The following is a 13,261-nucleotide window of genomic DNA, read 5'->3' as shown; positions in this document are numbered from 1 at the left end:
TGTCATTGCTGAAATATTCCTTCAGCAGATTTTGTTTTTTTGTTTTTGGTTCTACCAGCTGGAACAGAACTTAGCTCAGAAATGCTAAGTGTGCTAATCCTGAGCAGTGGTTTATGTGGACAGGTTTATAGTTTCTACAGGAGTAAAGCGCATTTCATTTTTGACAGTATGACAGAAATTATCCAGTGTTTGTTTAGAGAGAATAATTATAATTGTCCAATATTCTCAGGCTATGTTCACATTAAAAGCCACATTGCTCAAATCCGATGTTTTGCTCAGATCGGATTTGGCTATCTTGACGGTTCACATTCACAAATGTCAGTGACCTGTATCTGTGTGTAATGTGAACGAATCTGTCCCTGAAAAGCTTCACATGTGCACATTGATTTGTGTATAAATGGCACCTTCTTCACCAACAACAAAAAAAACATAATATTTGAGAGACGACTCTTTATAAAGGGAAATGGATGCATTAGCAGCTCATATGTGGAGCATCTTTTGCTGGAGTGGAGAGAAAACAGCTGAAGTAAATGCTCAGGTCAAGGAGGTGAGAAAAAGCCAGATGGTTTGCTTTTGCTGTTTTTGCAGCTATAGCTGCACAGCTGCACCAAGAGATGTGTGGGTACGAGAGAAAAGCACGTAGCGTATGCGTTAAAAGAAAAAAAAAGACACATGAATTTTGATTTGACAGTTCACATTAATGTCACATGTCTATGGATCAGTTACTTATCCAGTTTGAGACCACATATGAATGTGACTCAAATCTGATAAAAAAAACACGTTCACACAGCCATAAAAAAAATCAGATTTGAGTTACTTCAGCCTGGTAAGGTAAACATAGCCTAAGCTTTACTAGCAAGAAATCTGAAGCTACATTGTTTTCACCCATCTTGCAGGGCCTGAGCCTTTTGTGGAGCCAATGTTAGCTTCTGCAGTGTGTAAACATTATTCTAACATCTTTGGTCTTGTGTTGTTTTTTATACACCATTGCTATCAAGCAAATACTTAAATTTCCATTTTTTTTAACCCTTATCCGCCCAATGTGGAGATCTGTGCAAGCGCAGTAGCCATACCAAGCTGCAAGATCATACTTTTTGTGCAGTTGGGAGCCAAATTATACAAATTTTTTTGTTAGATTTTATCAGCGATTTCAAATATGTTGTTAAAACAGTAATTTGACCTTTTATTTTAAATATTTTGGTTTCTCTCCATTTAAAGATAGGAGACTGGTCTTGCATGATCTAGGATAACTGCTTGCTGACATTGCAGAGATGAAATGACTTGTCTATAAGGATATAGGTAAAGCTGAGCTATTTATAAAATGGATTACCCACCTCTGCAGCAGTGATATATGATTTCATCATGTTACATTATTCTGTGGGTATTATCTGGCTCCACAGTCATCACATTGACCTCTAAGATAAGACACAGTGGTGTCCATGAGTTATAAATAACAATGCATTATATGCTGTAATCACTGGATCAGTTGTCTTGAACTGAAATGTGAGTTCAGGGCTCTCAAGTGGCGCAACTGTCTAAGGACTAGCATAAACAAGAGATCACTACAGTTTAATGATGATTTAAATGGTTGTTTGAAAGCGCTATAAAGAACAATGGAATCAAATGCTCTCATGCAAAAATGTCAACTTAATGTCAACTTTAAGTTATTCAAAGCATTTCTACTGGCTCAATTATTGTAAAATTATGACATATACAGAACAACTGCCAAATTCACATTGTCAGTTAGTAAAAATGGCAGAAATGCATATACATTTTTTTTGTATGGAGCAAAATACAATGTAATGCCACAAAAAATTATCATCATGTTTATTTATTGTACAATTAGTCGTTTTTGTAATTAACTTTTCTGCACAGACAAATCTAGCCAGACCTCACTAATTTTCTGGCCAGTTAATACAATCAAATCCAAAAAGCAAAGCTCCAATATCTGGACATTATTTGTAGTTGAAATAATAAATCAGCAGGTGTCCCAGTACTTTTGTCCATATAGTGTTTGTGTGTGACTTGGTTTGCAGTATGTTCCATTAGCATGGCATAAAGGAATGGGGTTTAATTGGAATGGGAGCAGATAGTGGAAAAGGGGGTGGGAAACTGGGATATTTTGGGGTGAGGGGTGACACACACATGCACACACATATAACCGGACACAACCGGCACACTCAGCTCTTTCTGCCCTCAATGGTGCCATTGTGTCATGCCTTGAAAGAGGAGGGGGACTTCATACACACTCGCACACACACATACACTTCACACACACATGCATACAAATTCCACCAAACCCAGATAGAGGACGACCTGTGATCGATGTCCCTCACAAACTTGTAGCGTGTCTTTGTTCTTGTGCAGTTTTAGTCACGCTGTCCCTCTCCAGTCTTGCACCCAGTCAGCCCAGTGTTTTTTTTCCACCCAGCTCCAGCATCCCAGTGTAGAAAGGGTTTTTCTCTGTGTATGGTGTCTCCCTGCTTAGTGGGTCTTCTTACCTAGCTACCATTTGTTTGGTTAGTAGAACATTTTTTGATTACAGTAACACTCAAGTTTTCTAGATGTTTTTAGAACAGTTTTAATCTTTAGTTGTGGGATTGTTACTTTTAACATTTCCATAATGTTAGAATTTGTCTATCTGGAAATGTTAAGTAAGAAACATTCGAATAACTTTGCGATGCAAACCATTATTAGTGTATGACACACATTTTCAGAACGTTGCTGGAACATGTATTCTATAACTTTATAGACTAACCTTGATGTTACCTTTTCAAAACGTTGCTAACTGTTTTTATTAACATTCTCTATTAGCTGGGTACAATTTTAATGTGTTGTAGGAGGTGTGTGTATATGAGTTTTCTTTGCTGCCAATAATGAAAAGTCATGAACAAGTTAAACTTATAAAGTATATTATCTGCACATGTGTGTGTGTAAGAGACAGAGGGTGAGAGAAAAAGAGAGAGAGAACGAAAGAGTGAGAAAAATCTGGGGCTACAGTAATAAGCGCCTTTGTTAAACCCACAGTAAAGCTATTTCTGCCAGTGGCTGGAAAACAGGCCCAGCTTCTACATCCCAGATTGGGAATGTTTCCGCCCCTGCTTCGAGAGCAAAGGAGAGAGTATGTGTGTGTGTGTGTGAGAGAGAGAAAGCGATAGAGGGAAAGACTGAGAGAGATGAATGGGAATGGGAATGAATACACTCTGCTCTGGCTCCTTGTCCAGAACATGGAAGAACATAGAAATGATCAGCTTGTGGATCTGCACATGAGTTAACACACATATTGTTCAGATACTGTAAAAAAAAAACAAAAATATGACATGGCTTTTGTATTATTTCATGCTGCATACATTAAAAACATTAACACTATCAGACAGATACAGATTCAGTTTTTTACAGGGTCACATATTAAGAGAACACTGTGCACACCTTTATATTAATCATTGAAAAAATGTGAATCCCTCATTCTGACATGTGCAAGCATTTAACGGAGAACTCTGGTGTGAAATGGATTTGCGGTGTAGTGAAACATGATAGCAAGTACAAACTTTTGTTGAATATCCCATCTGTGTTCGCCCCTAGCATTCCGAAATACAGTACTTTTAGCCGATACTCCCAACAGGTTTGCAATGCTAGCAATAGGGGAATAGTGTTGCCCATGCAAAAATTACTATGTTTGCAGCATTATTAAGCTCAAAGTAGCTCCACACTTCATTGGTAGAATTCCGAGAGCCCTGAAATTTCTTTGCATGTTCAGTGCTATGCCCCTATCGCTAGCATTGTAAGTCTGTTGGGAGCATCGGCTAAAAGTGCTGTATTTCGGAATGCTGGGGGTTAACGGAGGTGGGCTATTTGACAAACTTTTGTACTAGTTATCATGTTTCACTACATCCTAAGTCTAATTTACACCAGATTTCTCCTTTAAGTACTGTAAATGAGGAAATAGAAGCTGGTTAACTTTAGCTTAGTTAGCATGATAGCTAACATTCTGTTTACCACAGAACAGATGTCTAACTGAAAACTCACTTATAAATGTTTAGACAAGAATGACAAATTTACATTGTTTTTAGCTATGTAGCCCACGCACTAACCTAGCTTTTCTTTAGCTAGCTAGACAAATTTAACAGCTCAGAGCAGATGCTGTTCACTAACTGACACAAATACTGGCCAAAAAACTCTTGTCAGAAAGAGCAAAGTCAATCAACTGGTGTTGGAGTGACAGAGGAGTGAAATATAAATAATTCTGCCACAATTTAACTTGGAGGTGAACAGCTAAGCTTAGACCAGCTAAGCTGAGTAAGCTAACATGCTAAACATTACCGCACAGACCGAGTTCCAGCAAAGTGAGGCTCAAATCTTTTACATTTAGACCAGAAAATAGACGTTCATTGATAGTGCACCTTATAATTTGGTGAACGTTATAGTCTGTAAATTCCGGTACATAAAAAAGTTTTTTTTTGGCTGTGTGACAGATACAGTGCAAAGGTAGCATTGCTCATGGTGCCAATACATTAGGTTCATGTTATTTTTTCTCCAAAGAGATGTATTATATTGATAATACTTCATGATAGGGACTAAACAAACTGTGTATGCATTTGTGATGGCAATGAGTGCAGTAGCTGAATGCAGTTCTGTGCTTTAGAATGTGTCCACAATCTTGGACATATAATAGGATTTGTACTGTAGGATATGTAATCAAACTACAGCTTAAAACCAATGCATGTATTTTTTTCTAAAGCACTCTGTGTTTTAGCAACACTATCCAGACTGTATTTAATAATGGTAGTGTAGTAGTGTGCTGCTGCCACCTACAGGCCTGGAATAGTACTCTTCAACTATGGACACACCTCTTTTGATTCAATGTGTTTTCTTTCTTTTTATGATTACAGAATTATTCTAAATTATTCTATAAAAGTGTTAAACCAACCAGAATATGTATTATACTTTAGATTCTTGTAAGTATCACATTTATCTTTGAGGACAGGTCTGCACAGTCTAGGTAATTTTAATCTCAGTCTCTTCATGAGGTAGAGTAAGATGGATTAGTTTTTTCAGCGTCTTGAAATAAGGAGTTCCTGGAGGTGCTGAACAATAGTTACTGTTTTTTCTTCATGCTGTAAAGCTTCATCTTATCCCAAGTCACTCGTTTCAGTATGGTTAAGGTCATAATTCCATATGAATGTATATGCCCCTTAATTGTTTTCCTGTCTTTAATAATAATCTACAATGTAGAAAATAAATTAAATAAATACATGTAGAAAATCATTGAATAAGAAGGTGTGTCCACATTTTTAACTGCTTATAACAGCTTAAATATCAGAGCCTAGCTCTTAAGTAGTCAGCCATGCTATGCCCCCCCTCTAGAGCTGGGAATGGGTTAAAGGTCTTGCTCAAGACTTTTAGACTTTTCAGTTTGGTCTACACTAAAACAGCAGGTATGAAATGTGCCGCAAACCATGTTCTGTTGTAAAAAGCGGTATATAAATAAAATTTAATTGAATTAAATATTTAGGTGTAAAATTTCCCCTTAGTTGACCTGGCTATCAAACTCACCACCCTGTGAGCAATTTCTCCGCTCTCGCTACTGAGGAGAACGAGGGAAGGTAGTTGTTGTTGTGCTGATGAAGAGTAACACCAGGCCGTGGTCTGAGGGAGCTCAGTCTTTCTGCTGTGGAGGTTAAAGGAGAACTGAAAGCAGAAGCCTTTAGCGAAGGTGTAAGAGGGCATTGTCACTCCAGCATACAGAAACAGTTGTGTTGAGCATGAGTTGTGTGTGGGGGAGCGAATTTAAGATGAGACCTGTTGTTTTTAGTTCCACTATTGTGTAAAATTGACACTTGTAAGTCTCAGAAAAAGCTGGGAAAGCTGTAGAACATCAGGGTTAAAGCTGCAATAATAATTAAGCTAAATGAGCACATTAATTACAATACATTATACACATGGATATAAATATGTCTTTAAAGATGTAACACATTATAGCCATGTTTATTATGCATCATTTACATTTACATTTGCAACATTTAGAAGGGAGACTTACAAAAGTGCATCATGCATTGTGATGTGTAACTATTATAATGCATTATAAGCTCTTATATATATATATATATATATATATATATATATATCAGTTTCAAGAAACTTTGCACTATGCAGTATGAGTAAAAAGTATGTCTAGAATTGTTTGCATTGTGCATTGTATACAAGCATGTGTTTATAGCCATATTTATAATGCCTTATGAATGCATTATAATATATGTAGCTCTAATATCAAACTAATCTCAAATAATGACTTACAAGGAACATTATTGAATAATGCTAGAATACAGCACAAACATTAAATATTAAGTTAAACATTTTTATTTTAAATCTACAGCGCAAATGATAAATACACAATAAACTAATGGGGTATAAAGCCCCCACCCCCCAGCATTTTAGTTATGGAGCAGTGCAACTGTGTTCCCTGGAATGATGGTGCTCCAACCTCCAATCCACATAGCCATGCTCCAGGTGGCCCTGGGCAAAAGAGACAGTTACTTCAATAAAAGCAGGATAATAATTTTTAACAGTATTCAAATGATTTTCAAATCAATTAAAAAAACAATACATGAGTGGGTTTCGCAATACTTTTCTTCATACAGTGTAGGTTGTATTTAATATGAAGTGATTCTATGAAAAGTGAAGTAAGCCATGGTAGGTGTATGCAGTTACAGTATACAGTACCTGCACTAGCTAGGGCACACACATGCACACACATGCACACACACTCTCTCATGTGCCTTTGGAAAAGAACTGAAACCTTTGCTCATACAAAGACTGCTCACACATCTCATTTCCACATTGAGTACAGTTCTCATGGAGGCTGAAGACTCAGGTATGAGTGAAAGCTGTTCATTTTTTAATGTTTCTCTGTGGATTTTACTACTTTTTTCATGATCATTTATTAGTTATTAAGATTCTTCACTTTCAGGCTTTTGCTGAAAAAAGCTGATCATCTTCTCTGTAAGGTTTATGAATGATGCCTCTTGCAAAGATTGGCTACATGTCAAAATTAAACATTTGGTTTGGTTTGATATTTTTGTTTTGCTTTTTAAAGATTAAAGATTAAAAAGAACAAGAAAAAATCAGCAATTATTCACTAATCATGAATTTACTTTAGCAGAGCTACTCTTGTCATGCATTTACCTGAGCAGTGCAATTGTAATCACATTTGTACCTCAACTCTTCTTTTCTAATCATACATTTTCCTCAACAGTGCTATTTTAGTCATATGTGTACCTTAATAGTACTCTTTGTGTCATACATTAGTGTCTCAATAATGGTATTTGTCTCATATTTATCTCTGTGCAATTTAAATCATACATTTACCTCACCAGTGCAATTTTAATTATATTTGTACCTCAGCAATGCTCTATTAGTCATAAATTTACCTCAGCAGTGCAATTTTAGTCTTATTATCTTGTACCTTTTAGCTACGAAACAGCCAGTTAGTGAAGATAGTAACGTCTGTCCATACTATATAGAAAATATATGTGTGTCTAAACTCTTGAAGAATAACCCTGCAATGCCCCATTGCCCCATTGGCTTTTCCTGTAACCTTCGCTCTCTCCCCTTTTCTCTACTCCTCCCTGACTATCCTCTTAACTTCATCCCTCTGTCCCTTTCCTCCTTCCTTCTTTCCTTCCTTTCTTCTTTCTTGTTTCCTTACTTACTTTCTTCTCTCCAAATTTACCTTCCCTCCTTTCCTCCCTTTTCCTTCTCCTCTTTCTCTACTTTCCCCCCCATCTGTCCTCTACTTTTGCTCCTCCCACAGATGAGCCGACCAGTCCGGGTGTGGATTTGCGGGCGTGTCACGTCCCCGCCTCCTCCGTCGTGTCCAGTGGGCTTAAATCGGCCCCTGCTGTGGCCGCCAGCCCGGCCTCCCCCACCTTCACCTTCCCCCTCAGCCGCCTCTTCTCCCACGACTGCAGTGAGTCCGGTAGTGAGAGACGCAACGCCGAGAGATACACACACACAAACACACACACACAAAATCACACCCACGATCACAACAACCTTAGAAACACAGTACCAGTTTAAAGTTTCACTGCACCTGTCAAGTGCAAGTTTGTCTTTCAGGTAGTTAAAGATGTTTTGATCTACAAAATGTACATAAGCCAAATAGATGAGATGTTCTCCAAAACGTTATAAATATGGGTAATATGGTTGCAATATAAAATCACAAGGATTTTGTCACAATACAAGCATGTCTAATTAGATGAAACGTGAAAAATGTACTGTGCAAAGGGTTTAAACACATATGACTACCTGGGTAGTTTAGGTATTTAGGGTAGTTAAGTACATCACTGTGTTTATTAACCTCCTGAGATCTGGACTTTTGCTTAGTGTGCATTTTTAATTTTTGGGATTTATAAAAACTAAACTTTGTCTTTATGCATGAAGTTATTTTTGCATAATAACTATGTCCTCCGATGGGGGCAGTAGTTTCTTTTAACATTTGAAAAAGATTACATTACATTTTTTACATTACATTACATTTGGCAGATGCTTTCGTCCAAAGCGACTTACAATAATGAAGTACAAAAGTAATAGGAATTAAGATAAACCATTTTTAGATAGGGCTTAAAGGAGGTCGAAGGGAAATAAAGGGATAGAGGAGTGAAGGAGGGGAAGAAGGAAATGAGGTTAGAAGTAGTTAGTGTGTTAGAGGTGTTAGGAGAGTAAGTGCTTTTGAAAGAGCTCTGTTTTCAGGAGTCTCTTAAAGATAGTGAGAGATTCTCCTGATCTGGTAGTGAAAGGTAGTTTTTCCACCATTGGGGAACTCTGTACGAGAACAGTCTGGATTGCTTTGTGTGAGTGTTTGGCAAAGCGAGGCGACGTTCACTGGAGGAGCGCAGCGGCCGGGAGGTGGCGTAAGCCTTCAGGAGTGAGTGCAGGTAGGAAGGAGCCTGTTCTGTCATCACATTGTAGGCGATTGTAAGAGTTTTGAATTTGATGCGAGCATCAACTGGTAGCCAGTGGAGCTCAATGAAAAAAAATGATCCTTGCCATTTGGGATTAGAAGGGTTTAGTTAGTCCAAAAATAAAATTTTAGCCTTCTACACTATGTAAAGAAACCAGATGCAAATTTTTAGCTGGCCCATGTTTCTGTCTGCACTGGCTGTAGAAACTTTTGACTGGGATTCCCACCGTCATGGTTTCCAACAATTGAGTGTAATGTAGTCATTTGACCACAAGATGGTATGTGCAGTGTCTCCATATGAGACCAGAGGGTCAAAGTTTAAAAAAAATAATGGGCCCAAATAATGGGCAAAAATAATGGGCAAAATAATGAGGACGAAGGCTTTTAAGAGGTTAATACATCTCAAAAGCTGTCCATATTATAACACCATAATAACACCTGGTGTTGTAAATCAGTGCTTAATGATGTTGAATCAGGTGAATGGAATCATAGTGATGGAAAATTACACATTCTTGTTAAAAATACTTAAAAGATAAATGGTTTTAACTATTTTTTGCTGAAATACGTTTACACAGGACTATATCTATATCAGTGTGAATCAACAGAAATCATTTTAATGAGGTAGAACACAGGGTAAAATTTAAAATAAATGTAAAAGCAAACCAGTATATGTCCAAACTTTTGATTGGTACTCTAGTTTCACAACAGGTTATCAAAAACAACACATACCACACAGCCCATGTACAGCATGGTCCCTACACTGATCTACACAGAATCTTGCCTACATTAAAGATCTTCTTCACTCCTACCTTCAGAAGACTCGTGCATGCATTAGACTGTCCATTCGTGATCGTGTCAGACCCTCTGTACCGCATCTCTGCATGCCCACCTGCATGTGTACATGATCGTCACTGTGCACTGCCCGATGCCCACAGACTCCAGATCTCCGGACTACAGGAAGATCAGTCCCCCGTCACTCTTCAGGAACAACATCTTCAACAGCAACCAGGCCCCACGGATCCGTCCCTCACGCCGCTCGTTCATCCCGCTATCCTCCTATCTCCTTCTCCCTGACTCTTATTACCCAGCTAACTCCTCCTTCCTTAACCCTACTCCTCTGTATGCTCCACCCCTTTTCTCCTCATTCTGAATCACTTTCAGAGAGTTAATCCAGGTTTTACCTCTCTCTCTCCCACTCTCTCTCTCTCTCTATCTCTCTTTCTTTATCTTCTCTGAGCAGGCAGTATTAAGTCTAGTCGTCGCTCCTCCTACCTGTTGGCCATCACCACTGAACGCTCCAAGTCATGTGACGAAGGGCTCAACACCTTCAGAGACGACAGCCGAATCTTCACGTGAGTCAGATTTGTGGGAATTCTTGTGATGCAGCATCAATAAGGATGATTGCAAATAAATATTTGTGTCTAATCATGTTGTACTCAACAAATGATGTAGACAGCTTTTAAATTTGCTTCAAATTATTAGTCAAAAATTAACAGTAAAAAAAATAAAGTAATTACGAAGAAAAAACACCAATGTCTGTATTTTACGTCTGCAACACATTCCAAAAGAAAAAATTTAGAGTTAATTAAAAGTTTGAAAGCTAAAATATAAATACATAATGCTGTGATTTAATACAGCTGATAGCAGCAGGTGATTGTATAATCATGAGAGTTTTTAAGAAGCAAACATGTGCAGAGGATCTACAGTTTGTAACACAATTGTCAGAAAATTATTTAAATTTTAACAATGTTCCTCAAAGAAAGCTTGGAAGGATTTTTCAAAATTTGCAAAATATAAATGTTAATATTAAACCATTAAAAAAAATCAAAATGAATTTCCGTGCAAAAGCAGAGCCAAGTCCAGAAGTGCTGATTTCAATCAAATTAAAATTAAAGATGATTTATTTGAATTTTCCACACTGTCACAACTTTCTTTGAATTTTAGACTATAAAACTAATGTGCTGTTGATTAACAATGTTATTGATATGTTGGTTAGAAGATAACAGTTATGAGAGATTGTTTGGAGAATCATTAATGTGGGATATCTTAAAACGTGGCAACTTTACAAGAGATGGACAATCCTTTTTAAATTTTAATAGATGCCATTGTTGTAAAGAGATTCAGTTTCAAGTCATTTTGGAACATTTTTATTGGTCATTTTAATTTTATTCATAATGACATGACTACAAATTTAAATAAACTTTGGACTTCGACAATGTGCAGATGTGATGATGATTGAGTCAATGTGTATTGATGTCTTTTGCACTCTTCTGTCTCTTTATAGGAGATTACCAAAGAGAGTAAAGAGCTTCTTTGGTGACGGGGTGAGTTAAGCTTACTGTACAGATGTACTGAAATCTGAAATACTGTAAAATAAACATTGCTGAGGGTGTAGTTTGTATTGAATTGTGATATTGTGTGTGTCTGTGTAGTCTCTGGAGAGCCTGAAAGCTGCTGAAGATGCTCGCTCTAAACGACACTCCACCTCAGAGCTGGGCAGCTTCAACTACAGTGACGTCAGGAGAGAGGGCTGGCTGTACTACAAACAGATCCATACTGAGAAGGGCAAGGTGAGAGAGGGAGAGAGAGAGAGATAGAGGGGAAGGTCTGGGGATTCCCTTGGTCTGGGGATTCCCTTGGATTCCCTTCCCTTGGTCTGGGGATTCCCTTGGATTCCCATTGGGCACAGTTAGTCCAACAGAATGATTAGGCAAGCTCTTTTTAATAGGGAGGAAATGGGGCTCCGAGTGGTCCAGCAGGCTAAGCGCTGCCACTATGATCAGGAGATCGGCGGTTCGAATCCTGCTCGTGTAGCTTGCCATCAGCTACCAGAACCCTGAGAGAGCACAAATTGGCCTTGCTCTCTCTGGGTGGGAAGATGGCGATCTCTACCCTCATCAATCCAAAGGGTGATGTTGATCAGCATGAGGTGTCTGTGAGCTGATGTATCAGAACTGAGTCGCTAAACTTTCCTCTGAGCGCACTGGGATGCTACTATGCAATGCTGCATCAGAAGAAGTTTAAAAAGAGGCGGAGTCTGGCTTCACATGTGTCAGAAGAGGCATGTTGGGGCATCACCAGTGATAGGGGGAGTCCTAATGAGTGGGTTGGGTAATTGGCCGTGTAAATTGAAAAGAAAATGAAAAAAAAAAATTTAATTAAAAATAAAAAAAAAGGGATGAAACAAGGACTGAGCAGGTGTCCCAGTACTTTTGTCCATATAGTGTTTGTATCACTAATGTGGCATTTTTTCTATCTTTCTCTGAACTCACAGAAGGTGGGCAGTGCCATGCGTCCCTGGAGGCGGGTTTTCTCGGTGCTGCGCTCTAATTCACTCTACCTCTACAAAGACAAACGGGAGGCGCTGCTGAAGGGCTCTTCCCTGGGAGGCGGGTCAGAGGATGAGCAGCCTATCAGCATCCGGGGCTGCCTGGTGGACATTGCGTACAGCGAGACGAAGCGCAAGAACGCACTGCGGCTCACAACGCAGGACTTCTGCGAGTACCTGCTGCAGGCTGAGGACCGGGACGACATGCTGGACTGGATCAAAGTGATTGGGGAGAGCAGCAAGACTGACAGCGAGGTGAGGTTAAAAAGATTAAAGCGATAGTTAGTTGTGCAGCCAAATTTGCACTGTATTCCTCTTATCAATTATTAATGTATTTGATCAGATAACACATTTTTGGTGTCTGAAGCTACAAGGCTAATACTGTTGTTTATTATGTTGCTCTAGGAATTGGGTTTCTCCAGGCAAGCTCTCATCAATAAGAAGCTGAATGACTACAGGAAACAGAGGTGAGTCTGTATAACAGTACAGTTTACCTCACCTTTACTGCAGATCCTGGTTTACATTTATTTGATACATGAGGGAAGATGCATATGTATGTCTGTGGACATCCCTTATAATGACATGACTCTCCAAACCATCACTGATTGTGGAAACTTGATACTAGACCTCAAGCAGCTTGAATTGTGTGTCTCTCCACTCTTCCTCCAGACTCTGCTCCCTTCATTTCCAAATGAAATTGATAATTTACTGATGATCAGTGATGGTTTGGAGAGTCATGTCATCTGCTGGTGTTGGTCCACTGTGTTAAAAAAAGTAAAAAAAAAAAAAAAAAGTCCAAAGTCAGTGCAGAGTTTTCCTGGAATATCTTACAGCACTTCATGCTTTTCTCTGCTGACAACACAACTTATGAAGGATGTGGATTTCATTTTCCATCAGGATTTGGCACTCTGCCCACACTGCCAAAAGTACTAAATGGTCTTATATAATATTCACGTTATCTAAGATACTGACTT

At 38.6% G+C, this 13,261-nt stretch overlaps 1 protein-coding gene across 7 annotated transcripts in view; it reads left to right on the top strand.

Annotated features, from left to right (window-relative positions):
- The window catches only part of arhgap23a (Rho GTPase activating protein 23a), a 131,092-nt gene that overhangs the window by 100,660 nt on the left and 17,171 nt on the right, over positions 1-13,261 (top strand). For 5 of the 7 annotated variants that reach the window (XM_022672816.2, XM_022672796.2, XM_022672788.2 and 2 more), the window contains 6 exons: positions 7,811-7,966; positions 10,200-10,311; positions 11,244-11,283; positions 11,392-11,529; positions 12,234-12,542; positions 12,693-12,754. In XM_022672816.2, the coding sequence (XP_022528537.2) occupies positions 7,811-7,966; positions 10,200-10,311; positions 11,244-11,283; positions 11,392-11,529; positions 12,234-12,542; positions 12,693-12,754 (817 nt within the window). The remainder of the gene's footprint in view (positions 1-7,810; positions 7,967-10,199; positions 10,312-11,243; positions 11,284-11,391; positions 11,530-12,233; positions 12,543-12,692; positions 12,755-13,261) is intronic. The other 2 variants (XM_022672807.2, XM_022672794.2) reach the window with 1 other exon arrangement.

This window comes from Astyanax mexicanus, chromosome 19 (genome assembly GCF_023375975.1).
Source record: "Astyanax mexicanus isolate ESR-SI-001 chromosome 19, AstMex3_surface, whole genome shotgun sequence".
Taxonomy (NCBI): Eukaryota; Metazoa; Chordata; class Actinopteri; order Characiformes; family Acestrorhamphidae; genus Astyanax; species Astyanax mexicanus.
This window is presented reverse-complemented; position numbering and strand designations above follow the sequence as displayed.